The following is a 13,914-nucleotide window of genomic DNA, read 5'->3' as shown; positions in this document are numbered from 1 at the left end:
AATTAATATTTTTTAATTAACATTTTGTATTTGCTGTTATAGTCTTAACATCCTCAATAATATTAACGTCTTCAATATTTTATCATATGAATATATATATATACAGATTTTTGCAAACCGTTCATGAGAAACATAATTACATAAGAAAGTAAATAAGTATATCACTGTATTATGTAGTTTAGATTGTATGCACAATACGTGCAAAGAAAATCGTAAACATATATCTGTGCATAGAATTGTGTCAAAATGAAAGTAGGCTTATATTAAACCTGATATTTTAGCTCATCACGACGTCTAATATCTATATTTTATTTTAAAATAATTGTTTATTTATCATTCCATACCACATAACTATATCTACAATATGTCTAGACACCATTCCTCAAATAAATCACAATTTATTAACAAGCCGCTATTTTACACGAGTTTCGCGTTTCTCAGCCAGCGTTTGACCCTCCGCAGTTTCCATAGTCGGCGATGACGGCCAGGATCATGGCGGCTGTCACTATGTTTTGCCGTCCTGCGGGTGTCCTTCCCAAGATTTCAAGTGAGTTCAGATTAAAATAGATTATTATATACACAGTGTGACCGTAAAAAAATGCTGTTATGTCTGAATCTGTTAAGTGGAAGAAAAACATACAACTACTAGACGTTTAAAATAAATCGTTTCTAGTGTATCAAGTGACCCCTGCTAATAAGATCAGGCCTCGTTTGTGCACTAGTACGTATGTGATGTTGTCAGAAACGTCATTTAAAGTCTTAAACACGTATTTCAACGTCTTGATTTTTCTAATCCAGTCAAATATTTTATAAATGACGTAACATTGGTTAACTGTGGCTGTATCTTGAAACATAGTGAGCTTCCTAGGTAGACACCAGTCCAGACATTACTGGGCCTCGTATACATTTACAATGTAATTATGAGAAATACTGCTCGTTTATTATATATCTGTATTACAGACTACATGATATTTTATGTATTTGGTAGCCACAGATATAGATGTTTTGTGCATTTTAAGGTGTACATACTTTTTATTGAACCCATGATCTTGGCAGTGCTATTGCAATGCTCTGCCAACTGAGTTTCAGTCCGATGGAGTCATTTTGTTTCTTCTGTTGTTTTCTAGGCACCTGTTCTCCAGTATTGCTTGCAGCTGGACCCGTGGCAGTCCAGCACAGGAAGATTCATCATGCCCTTTTGCCCCGAGGAAAAGGCGGCCGTTCCTCCTCTAGTGGAGTAGCGGCAACAGTGTTCGGAGCCACTGGCTATCTTGGGAGATATGTTGTCAACCGACTTGGTAAATTGAGATTTTATTCTGATCATTTACCACCATTTTGTTGGAAAATTGAGATTTTACGCTGATCAAAATCCATATTGCACATCGTTAACCATTATTTTGGTTTATTTTTAGGGCGTGTAGGCTCTCAGGTTGTCATCCCCCACCGATGTGATCAGTATGATCTTATGTACCTTAGACCTATGGGAGACCTTGGTCAGATCATCTTTATGGTGAACAAACCTATCATCACATCTTATTTTAAAAGGCACAGCTTTAATTTGAGCCACACTGATGGAGTGTCTTTTTGTACTATAACAGGAATGGGATGCAAGAGATAAGGAATCGATCAAAAGAGCAATATCGCACTCCAATGTGGTGATCAACCTCGTGGGAAGAGAATGGGAGACCAGGTATTGGATGAACCGTTATTCTACATTAAAGGGATAGTGCATAAAAACAGATTGTTTTTGTTATCATGAAAATACATGTTTACATGTGGCTTTTGAAACCAATTCTTTTATATTGACCCGTCTTCCAGATTTATTTAAAAACACCTTTAACACCGTTTTGTTGTCTATTTTTAAAGCAACTACAAGTTCGAAGATGTCTTCGTCTCCATCCCCCAGCAGATCGCAAGGGCAGCCCGTGAAGCCGGAATTCAAAAGTTTATTCATGTGTCCCACCTCAATGCTGATATCCGAAGCCCCTCCAAGTATCTGAGGAATAAGGTTAACATCAAAAAACATCAAAACATTTTCTGTTCAACAAATTGATATGAAAACTAATTAAATGAATACACCTGCAGGCTGTAGGTGAGGCAGCGGTGAGGGAGGAGTTTCCTGATGCCATCATTATGAAACCTTCTGAGTGTTTTGGAAGAGAGGACAGGTTCTTCAATCATTTTGCTAGTGGGTATCTGAGAAGTCGTTGATGTATTTGTTGCATGTTGTAAATGGCAGCACAAGTAGCATTTGTTCTGCATCAAAATGGGAAAGTCTTGCAGGAAACTGTAGGGGGCGTCTAGTACACACTAAACCCAAAGTGATGCATGTTTGATCCTAGAATGTTGTTTTGCTGTATCTAAATGTTCTATATTTGTCTTTAGACATGCGTTGGTTTGGTAAAGCTGTACCTCTGATTTCAATGGGCAAGAAGACCGTCAAACAGCCTGTTCATGTGAGTATTTTAAACTGTTTTGAATCTAGATACATGCTGGATTTAATTAAAATTCATGTATTTGCCTTGAAATGCCTTTAAAAGGTCAAATTAAAGTTAGTTTCAAGATGTTTAATCAAAAAATGAGAATATTTTATTTACATGCAACATTATAACAATACATGGTTATCTTTTTATCCTTACTGTCCATTTAAACCAAATCTATGTCTGTGAGAGTTTTCAGATTTTTGGGTTTAATAGTGTTCTGTTATCTGTAAGGTGGTGGATGTGGCCAAAGCCATTGTCAATGCCATCAAAGATCCCGATGCAAATGGGAAAACATACGCATTAGTTGGGTAAGAATGATCCCTATTTCTATTTCTTATGTCTTGTCACATTCTAAAGAGATTTGCATTGATAACTGTTGTACCCAACAGACCCAACAGATACCTTCTGCATGACCTGGTGGAATACGTGTATGCAATGGCCCACAGGCCATTTGTTGCTTACCCCATTCCCCGTCCTCTCTATCAGTAAGCCAACATGTGATCTCATAAGATTGAATTAATTCATCTAACTTACCTTGGCCAAACAGTTTACACAAGTTTGCTTTGGGCTTGGCAGCCTTATACATTCCCATTCTGTTTTCTGGTTACAGCTTGATCGCACGCTTTTTTGAGATGAACCCTTTCGAACCCTGGACAACCCGTGACAAAGTCGATCGGGTATGTGTGTCAGAACATTTGTATATATTAACCTGCCCTAGCAGAACTAAATTTAACCGATCACACTACACTTTGTATATTAAGAATAAATTATCTAATCGGAACCCTGTAACCACTTCATTTCTAGTTCCACACAACAGACATGAAGTACCTTGACCTTCCAGGTCTGGAGGATTTGGGCATCACACCTGCCTCCGTTGAGCAGAAAGCCATCGAAACTTTACGTCGTCATCGTCGTTTCCGTTTCCTGGAGGCTGAACTCGGAGACACCAAGCCTGCCAAAACAGTCAACTATTAACCTGCTGTTTGGTCCTGCTTCTGGTCAGCTCTCCGCTGCTCCTCACGTGTCTAATTTGACTTTTTTTTTGTAAATAATTAAACATATTAAACCTGTCGTGTTGTTTGTGCAATTTTCTGGTAAATGCTTTAAAAAATCTAAACAAATATTTACGTACGAGCCTATTAAATTACTTGAATAATATAATTGGAATTGATTATTATGTTTTTTAAAATGTATAAGACGTATAAAAAAATTAAAAAACACTTTGAGTCATATATAGTCATTTAAAAAAACATTAGCATAGTCCTTGACAATATTTACCACTCCCAGATATCATATCATATCTTTCTTCCAGCAAATCAAAGACAACTACACCTTTGACAGAAACGTTTATGAACAGGCATTACATCTTTCATAAACCACAAGCATCAGGACTGTTTGTAAAATGAGGAGAGTTACAAGACTCGGTGTTTTACTTATTTGTGTCATAGTTTACACTTTATTGTATATGACGTTTATCAGACATCAGGAAAGCGATAATGACAAGATACAAAGGCCAGAAGATCTGGAAGTTCTTAAAAGACTGGAGGTTATAGAAGATCAGGTTAAAAAAATAGGTGAGTTAGTAGAGTTGTACTGTATGGGTTTTCTATTAGGCATTGTGTGTAACATTTATTAAAATGTCACTTAGATTACTTTATTCGGTTTATTTCTCTAAGCAAGCAAACATACGTCATTTCTGTTGTATTTGACTTTTAAAAATGTATTTTGCAAAGATTTGTGCACTACAATTTATTATTGTGTTTTTTTAAAGATTTGTGCACTACAATTTATTATTGTGTTTTTTTAGCTCAACATTCGGTACAGTTCACTGATGCTATGTATTTGAATACATTGTTGATTAAGTGTTAAGTAAATGTGCAGACGTCTCTTATAAAAACCTCAATAGGTGATATTTTCTTTTTAGCTAAATCTATAGTGATCAGAAATGAAGAAGAGAAGAAATCTGACGTGTTGGGAAAAAATGTAATAAAAGTCGAAGTGAAGAAGTTGTATCCAGATTCACCTCTCTTCAGATTGTGGGGAGATGAACTTTCAGAGGAAGAACAGAAAGAAGCAAAAAAGCTCTTCCAGGACTATGGCTACAATGTTTTCCTGAGTAACAGATTACCTATCAACAGATCTATCCCTGATACTCGGCACCAAAAGTAACTTATTCCATTCTTTACACTCTAAAAATGAAATGTAAAACTAGGGCACAATATACTGTATTCATATGAAGGAATTTTCTATATTAATTTTTACATTTACATTTATGCATTTGGCAGACGCTTTTAAATCCATTTACATTGCATTGTACCATACAATGTATCTGAGTAAAGTTATGTGAAATCCCCTGGGAGCCACAGGGACGCTTTTTAACAGTTATTTTACCTGTATTTTACATTTTGCACTGCATTAAATTACATTTTAGCATTAACGGAATTTTCTACCAGTACTTTATCTTTTTTTACGGATTTCTTTTTTACAACGTATGGTATTAAGAGATTTTGTTTAACAGTGCTTGGCGGTTTATTGTATAATATTTAGCATTTATATCAATAGATCCTCCAAAACATTTCTTCCTGGGTAGTTACTTGTTAACATCTCGGACCAATATTCTAACCTGTTACATATAAACTTTATAGTTCCCAAAACGTATAAACCTAATATTTCCAGATAGCTGTCAATACAACAGCAGTAAAAGACCATACGTTATATACATCGTGACGATCTGAACATACAAACGTCTCAATCAGTATTGCCTTTATTGCAAACCACACAAACTGAGTTTATCTAGATAATCATAAAGAAAGGTAATTGACCGATGTACTAGATATCAAGTGTGTCAGGTAAACACAGATAATAAAGACTGCAACAATCCAACACCCATGCAACTCTGTTCAGAATTTCTCTTCCCTGAAATCTCATAATTCATTCCTTATTAAATTAAAGGAACAGTGTGAAAAAAAAAAAAAAAAATGAAAATGTATTAAATGATGACAGAATTTTCCTTTTTGGGTGAACTTTTCCTTTAAATAGAAACTATACTGTATATTTTAAGACAAATTTGCAATTCATTTTAAATGTGCAAAAAATGCAGGTGTGCGGAGAAGATCTACCCTAAGGACCTTCCAAACATTAGCGTGGTTCTGATCTATTTAAATGAGGCTCTGTCAATCATACAGAGAGCTATCTGCAGCATCATAGACAGAACACCGCCTCATCTGCTAAAGGAGATCATCTTGGTCGACGACCACAGTTCTAATGGTTTGTTACCCTACGATCTTTGCGTCATTTCCAAGTTTCTAAAACCAGCCTGTGCTTTGTGGGTGGTGTATTAAAATGTGCAGATTTCAGATTCTTTGAATGTGAATTTGTGAATGTGTCCCAATTTACTTTATGCCTAAATTAAAATTCTGTCATCATTTACTCTTGCCAGTTCAGACCTGTATGAATTTCTTCTGCAGAACACAAAAGAAGATTTTTTGAAGAATGTTGGTAATCGTTCATGGGAACTTATTGACTGTTGTACGGACACAAATCCAATGCAGGTCAATGGGTTTCCCTGATGTTTGGTCACCAACGTTCTACAAAATATCTTCTTTTGGGTTCTGTTGAGGAAAGAACGTCGTACAGGTTTAAAATGACAAGAGGGGTGAGTAAATGTTGACAGAATTTTTATATTTGGCTAAACTATCCCTTTAAGCTATAATCATTAAATTATCATTCTTTGCCATTTTGATATTTCTTTCTTACAGCGGATCTGCAGTCAGGTCTGGATAAATATATAAATCTTATACATAAAGAAAAGCCTGGCTTGCTTAAAAAAGTGAGGCACAAAAGGCAGATGGGTCTTGCGAAGGCGAGAATCTCGGGCTGGGAGGCGGCCACAGGCCAAGTGATAGCCATTCTGGATGCTCACATTGAGGTTCATAAGCAATGGTAAACAACACTGCATGCCGGGATACACAGATTTAATCTCTTTGACTAAACACTGAAATTATTTTGGATTGCTTTGTTGTTCTAGGGCAGAGCCGCTTCTTGCCAGAATCAAAGCAGACAGGACTATAGTGTTGTCCCCAGTGTTTGACAAGGTGCTTTTTGACACCCTGGAAGTTCTTCCCTATCAGCCGGCAGCTCACGCCTTTGACTGGGCCCTTTGGTGCATGTATGAGTCCTTCCGACCAGAATGGTACACACTTAATGACCCATCAGAACCAGGAAAGTATGTGGACAGTGCACTTCATTCCAAACTTTGAGACAGATGCTGAAATGTGCCAAAAACACAGATAACATTTGAATCGATATGAGATCGTTGTTTTGTTTGCATTGTTAGGAGTCCCTCTGTAATGGGCATCCTCGTCGCCGATCGACAGTTCTTGGGAGAAATTGGTGTTTTGGATGAAGGAATGACTATTTATGGGGGCGAGAATGTTGAACTAGGAATACGTGTAAGTCTGCACATTATGACTATACCGATGATTTGTTTATAAAGCTTTAATTTATGAAATTTGTCAATATTTGATAATAAATGCTTGTATAAGGTCTGGCTTTGCGGTGGGAGTATTGAAGTGGTACCGTGTTCCAAGATCGCACACATAGAGAGAGCACACAAGCCTTATTCACCAAATCTCAGCAAGCCCATGGTTAGAAATGCCTTGAGGGTGGCAGAAATATGGATGGATGAATATAAATCGAATGTGAATATTGCCTGGAATCTCCCTTTTAAGGTCAGAGTCTTGGAATGCCACTTGGCTAAACAAATTTAAAGGAACAGTTCACCAAAAAAAAAAAATGCTGTCATCATTTACTCACCCTCTTGTCATTTCAAACCTGTGTGACTTCTTTCTTCTCCAGAACACAAAAGATATTTTAAAGAATGTTGGTTGCCGAACAGCGCCGGTTCGTTGACTTGCATTGGTTTGGTCTCCATATAAAGTGCATCCGGAAAGTATTCACGGCGCTTAACTTTTTCCACATTTTGTAATGTTACAGCCTTATTCCAAAATGGATTCAATTCATTATTTTCCTCAAAATTCTACAAACAATACTCCATAATGAAACGTGAAAGACGTTTGTTTGAAATTTTAAGATGTTTCTACAACTTGATTGGAGTACACCTGTGGTATATTCAGTTGATTGGGCATGATTTGGAAAGACACACACCTGTCTTTATAAGGTCCCACAGTTAACAGTGCATCTCAGAGCACTAACCAAGCCATGAAGTCAAAGGAATTGTCTGTAGACCTCCGAGACAGGATTGTATCGAGGCACAGATCTGGGGAAGGGTACAGAAAGATTTCTGCAGCATTGAAGGTGTCAATGAGCACAGGGGCCTCCATCATCGTAAATGGAAGAGGTTTGGAACCACCAGGACTCCTCCTAGAGCTGGCCGCCCGGCCAAACTGAGCGATCGGTGGAGAAGGGCCGTAGTCTGGGAGGTGACCAAGAACCCGATGGTCACTCTGACAGAGCTCCAGCATGACTCTGTAGAAGAACAACCATCTCTGCAGCACACCACCAATCAGGCCTGTTTTGCAAAGTGGCCAAAGGGAAGCCACTTCTCAGTAAAAGGCACATGACCGCCTGGAGTTTGCCAAAAGTCACCTGAAGGACTCTCAGAAACAAAATGATCTGTTCTGTTAAAAGAATAGCAAGTGTCATGTCTGGAGGAAACCAGGCACCGCTCATCAGGCCAATACCATCCCTACAGTGAAGCATCAGGCTGTGGGGATGTTTTTCAGCGGAAAGAACTAGGAGACTAGTCAGGATCGAGGGAAAGATGAATGCAGCAATGTACAGAGACATCCTCGATGAAAACCTGCTCCAGAGCACTCTGCACCTCAGACTGGGGCGAAGGTTCCAATAGGACAATGAACCGAAGCACACAGCCAAGATAACAAAGGAGTGGCTACAGGAGAGCTATGTGAACTCTGTGAGACCAGACGTGAACCCGATTGAACATCTCTGGTGAGATCTAAAAATTTCTGTGCACCGACGCTCCCCATCCAACCTGATGAAGCTTGAGAAGTCCTGCAAAGAAGAATGGGAGAAACTGCACAAAAATAGGTGTGACAAGCTTGTAGCATCATGCCCAAAAAGACCTGAGGCTGTTATTGGTGCCAAATGTGCGTCAACAAAGTATCGAGCAAAGGCTGTGAATACTTATGTGCATGTGCTTTTTTTTTTTTTTTGCAAAATTGCATTTCAATCAAACTTCTTTCATGTTGTCATTATGGGGTATTGCTTGTAGAATTGAGGAAAATAATGAATGTAATCCATTTTGGAATAAGGCTGGAACATGACAAAATGTGGAAAAAGTGAAGCACTGTGAATACTTTCCGGATGCACTGAATAAGTCAATGGAAATCGCCGTTGTTCAGTTATCAACATTCTTTAAAATCTCTTTTTGTTTGTCCTGTAGAAGAAAGTCATGCAGGTTTGAAATAACAAGAGGATGAGTAAACGACAGAGGTGGGGACAAGTCACATATGGTCAAGTCTCAAGTCAAATCTCAAGTCACAGTTTAGACAAATCAAGCAAGTCAAGTCAAGGGTTCACCCTTAGCAAGTCAAATCGAGTCCTGATAACTTTCAAGTCAAGTCGCAGTACTGAAATAAACAGAGGTAAACAGAGATGTATACATAGACACAGAAATGGAAATACTTGTATCTGACAGAATGTAAGACTTAAGCATTTATACAGGCTATGAAGCTTATAAACGAAGTATTGAGACTGAAAATTTGCCCTTTATGTCCAGTATAGGTCACACTAATTACCTAGTGATGGGAATCTCAGATCATTTTATTGACTCCGATCTTGAATCTCGTTAATCAAAATCTGATCGGATCTTTTTCATTTCGGCAGAATATAAACAAAATGTTAATGTATGTAAATATAGCCCAGTGATGAAGATATGATGCTTAATCGACAATCGGCAAAAGGCACGTTTCATACGTAGGCTAATGTATAATTTGAGAACATTTGTTTTCTATTTGAACTGGTTTCATTATTTTACAGCACAAAACGTTATATTGTTATTGTGAGTGTGCACAAAAAAGGTGGACGGTTATACGATATGAATGATGAAATTATTCTTGTCAGTACTCCTATGACCGAAAAGGTTTTTAAGAGTTTTTTTATGTAGAAGCACCGGCGCGTCCATCAGCCTGTCATGCAGTACAAGCGAGTAGCTAGCTTCCACACGCAGTCCACACCAACACAAGAAAATGCACAAATTTAATATCGACATTAGCCAAATTCCCCAATACATATGAGATGAGACGTAGGCTTATCAGTGATACATTTGAACAAAAGCTTACAGCACCTGGTATTCCCAGGCGGTCTCCCATCCAAGTACTGACCAGGCCCGATCCTGCTTGGCTTCCGAGATCAGACGAGCAATGTGCATCTGGCAAATCTTTTTTTATTGGCACAGTCCAATGAAGTTCAAAGTCGTTATAGCCGAACGTGTATTTATGGAGCTCGATTGTTGTCTCCCATGTTTGGCGCGGTTTGAGTTGTGCAACATTAATGGCACAGGTGGAGATGGTGGTCTAGTGGGTTAAACCACTGAACTGGTAAATCAAAGGTTGCTGGTTCGATCCCTGCAGCCACCACCAGTGTGTCTTTGAGCAAGACACTTTACTCCATGTTGCTCCAGGGGGATTGTCCCTGTAATAAGTGCACTGTAAGTCGCTTTGGATAAAAGCGTCTGCCAAATGCCTAAATGTAAATGTAAAAATGTAAATTAGTGCTACTGAGTCACAATAATTGTTTTTAAAACGAATTGTATTACTTTATTTTACTTTACTTTACGTCATTGTCGAGTCTTCCACTTTAAATCAAGTCTCAAGTCACTTGCTCTCAAGTCAAAGTCAAGTCATTTTCTTACATCAATCAAGCAAGTCCCAAGTCCTGAAAATTGTCAAGTCATGTGGCTCGAGTCCCCCACCTCTGGTAAACGATGACAGAATTTTAATAATTGTTAATAATTGTTTATTTTCCCCATAGGATCATGGGATCGATATCGGAGATGTGACCGAAAGAAAAGCATTACGAGAGAAACTTCATTGTAAACCCTTTAAATGGTACTTGGAAAATGTTTATCCACTGCTAGACACATGGGAGGACATCATAGGTTATGGTGCGGTAAGCATCAGGTGGCTAATATTTGCTTGAATGTTTACATTTCTCACTGCACAATATTTCCCTAGGGCTGGGTAAAGTTGACTTAATTATCATTTCACCACGTAACCGTGTTTAGATAGTATCTTTATATAATGTGTGGCTTATTTTACAAATATTTTTATGCTCCATTATGGATCCTCAATTTAATATCAAAATCTTCATTTCTCCTAACAGTTAAAGAACGACCTGCAGAAAGATATGTGCATTGATCAAGGACCTGTTCCTGGAAGTGTACCAATTTTGTATGGATGTCATTATTATAGTCCTCAGGTATTGTATGTGAACCTGGTCTCATCAATTTGCGTATAAATAACACGCTGTTGCATTATCATCTAATGGATAATTTGACGATAACGAACTACGCCAAAGTTCGATTTTGTGTGCATATGATACGCCAATGTTTATTTATACCTGGGTGGAGAGCTGCCTTTTAAACGTACATGAAGAGGAAACACTGAATTTATTAAAATAATACTGTTAGGATTAGGGTTTGGAGACAGGTTAATGAAACAAATTGCTGTTTAATATACACACACGCTAAATTGGCGTATCATATGCACGCAAAAATAGGCGATTGTATGCACGCAAAATCGAACTTTGGCGTTACATGGCACAGCGCGTGTTATTTATACGCAGTTCATGTATAAGCAGTGTTGGGTAAGTTACTCTGAAAAAGTAATTAATTACTAGTTACTCGTTACATATTCAATAGTGTAATTAGATTACTGTCCAAATTACTCTGTCCAAAAAGTATTTAGTTACTCATTACTAATTACTTTCTATATCCTACATCGACCTTGATTAGTTAATTGATTCAAGAATATACATGAAACGGCTTATTGAATTCATTCAAATAATATTATTAACTGACCAAAGTACTACAAATGTGAGAATTATACATTAAAGCACAGATTTTAAAGTTAGACTTTGAATTTTGAAGTCAATTACGCTATTGCACACGTATATATTTAACAAAGTATTTAGTTTAATTACATCAAAAGTAACTGTATTTAAATTACAGAAAACATATGAGTAATCCCTTACTTTACTTTTTCAAGAGAAAAGTAATTAAATTACAGTAACTAATTACTTAGTAACTAGTTACACCCAACACTGTGTATAAGTATAAGTATAAGTAATAGTTCACCCCAAAATGAAAATTTTGTCATTATTTATTCAGTATCGTGTGATTGAAACCCTCAGTGGGTTTTCTTGAACCAAAACATTCTTTTTTTTTACTGGTTTTAAGGGTTTTTTGAGGATAGTGGGAGTGAATGGGGATCCTCTTCTCAAGCTCAAATGGACACAACAACTTTATAAAATGATTACATAAATATTGATATACAAATGTGCTTGGTGTAGAACAATCAATTATAATATATTCATTTGTCTTTACCTAAATTTCTTGGTGTCCTGGTTGTTGTGGCAACAAATAGACAGGTTCTTACTTTTTTAGATCAAAAGCTTCATCAAATAATGGATTGTATTTTAATATTTCTATAATGGATTATAAGTGCCTTTCTGGCACTAGAAATAAACAGAATGAGTGGTGTGGTATCTTGAGGGTAAGTAAATAATAACAGAATATACATTTTGGGGTAAATTTTCCTTTAAAATACACTATTAAAGGTTAAAAACACAGTGCTCTCATAATATACTTGTACAATTGTCCAACTTCTAATAACATCTTCATATCTTATTTAATTATCCATCATGCTTAAAATACATCCATGCAAAGTCATTATGCAAGAAGTGCACTAAGTCCATTAATTTCAATGCTTCCTTCAGTATTGTTACTTAAACCGTAATGGAGAGATCTACATAGGAGGCATCAAATCTCACAAATACAATTCTAACCGTTGTCTAATGGATTCTGGTTCTGGAAACACACCCACATTAAATGACTGTAAAAATGGATTCAATATGCAGTGGAATTTTGCCCAGGTACGGTCCTGTTTTTGTTCATTTTCAGTTATAATTATTTCACACAAACCTCATTGCTTGGTATGTTAATTTTGTGGATTAATAATGATTTTAATACATTTCTTGGTTTATGTTTTTTATTCAGGGCACAGCAATAATAAATAAAAATACAAACCGATGTCTTGAGATTGCACAAGGAGAGGATTCATACTATCATCTTGTTTTGCAAAAGTGCACAGGTCAGAAATGGAGAATCCAACATGCTGTCAAAGAATTTTAAAGTGAGATTTTTTTACTTTATGTTATTAAAACTTTACTTTAAGCTTTTGGCCGTTTACAGGACAAAGAACAGGAAAAAACTGATTCAATCTTTCTATCTTGTCCAACTCCTAACGTTTCAAGTTTACTTTAAGTTTTTGGCTGTTTACAAGACAAAGAAAAGGATCAACCTAACGTTGCATAGATATAACAGTCCAATACGGATAGAGTGCGTTTATGGCACATTCAATATTCAACTTTTAAATTGGTCAAACATACATCAGTTTGCTATCTTGTCGGTTAATGGTTTACATTTAAAATATGTTCTGTGTGTGTGAATTGTTTGGCATGGGTAAATTTATTTGTGGGCATTTGTTTTAACTTTCTTTTAGTTTTACGGCACCTGGAAGGTCTGCCATTCATAATATGCTCTGTTACAAATAACTCCAATTATCCAAGTGAACTATTTGTGAGCTATTAATAATATCCTATACATAGATTACCTATACAACTCTGTATATCAGACGGTATATTTATGATGAATGTTCTTGTTAGGACTGCCCTATTGTGCAGCATTCGTGTAGTGTGTTTTATTTGTACTGAGATCATTTTTAAGAATTCAAGAGTAAGATGCTTTATCATTTGCACATGATCATGTACTGTGGACTGATCAGAAGGCAAAGGTTGAAATAAAAGATGATAAGAGTTCAAATGTGGTGTTATATTTCAGTGACAAGCAATTTAAAGCATGAACAACATTATAATGTTTCATTAATAACTAATAACTGATACAATAAATTATCCAGTTTCTCCCAAAACGCCCAAGGCTGCTCCATTTCTTCAATTTGTGTTTAGTATGAATTCAGTAAATAATACCTACCATGACTGACATAGATAAACATACTTGACTACGTTTACAATTTGTACTTTATAAGAATCCCTGATATCATCTTTCTAGTTCCCTTTACAGGGAACCTGACACTGCAGCTGTTAATATTACTCCAGGTGTCTAAATTTCATGTTTAATCATAGGAGATGCACAGGCAGGTTGTGTATGGAG

The 13,914-nt window shown here is 36.7% G+C and overlaps 2 protein-coding genes across 2 annotated transcripts; both read left to right on the top strand.

Moving 5' to 3' along the window:
* Positions 1-475: 475 nt before the first annotated feature.
* Positions 476-3,553, top strand: ndufa9a (NADH:ubiquinone oxidoreductase subunit A9a). The gene is made up of 11 exons (XM_056739804.1): positions 476-547; positions 1,128-1,298; positions 1,413-1,510; positions 1,599-1,690; positions 1,867-2,008; positions 2,086-2,188; positions 2,386-2,456; positions 2,715-2,791; positions 2,873-2,968; positions 3,094-3,160; positions 3,288-3,553. The coding sequence occupies exons 1-11, from the start codon at positions 478-480 to the stop codon at positions 3,456-3,458; spliced, it is 1,158 nt and encodes a 385-aa protein (XP_056595782.1). The 5' UTR covers positions 476-477; the 3' UTR covers positions 3,459-3,553.
* A 133-nt stretch (positions 3,554-3,686) lies between these two features.
* LOC130414103 (probable polypeptide N-acetylgalactosaminyltransferase 8) lies at positions 3,687-12,876 on the top strand. The gene is made up of 11 exons (XM_056739803.1): positions 3,687-4,057; positions 4,408-4,648; positions 5,584-5,750; positions 6,242-6,425; positions 6,511-6,708; positions 6,820-6,934; positions 7,028-7,213; positions 10,497-10,634; positions 10,848-10,943; positions 12,462-12,617; positions 12,742-12,876. Exons 1-11 carry the CDS (start codon positions 3,886-3,888, stop codon positions 12,874-12,876), a joined length of 1,788 nt encoding a protein of 595 aa, XP_056595781.1. The 5' UTR covers positions 3,687-3,885.
* The last annotated feature ends 1,038 nt before the right edge of the window (positions 12,877-13,914 follow it).

Source organism: Triplophysa dalaica, chromosome 24 (genome assembly GCF_015846415.1).
Source record: "Triplophysa dalaica isolate WHDGS20190420 chromosome 24, ASM1584641v1, whole genome shotgun sequence".
In the NCBI taxonomy this organism is placed as follows: Eukaryota; Metazoa; Chordata; class Actinopteri; order Cypriniformes; family Nemacheilidae; genus Triplophysa; species Triplophysa dalaica.
The sequence above is the reverse complement of the archived record's forward strand: the minus strand, read 5'-3'. Positions and strand labels throughout refer to the sequence as shown.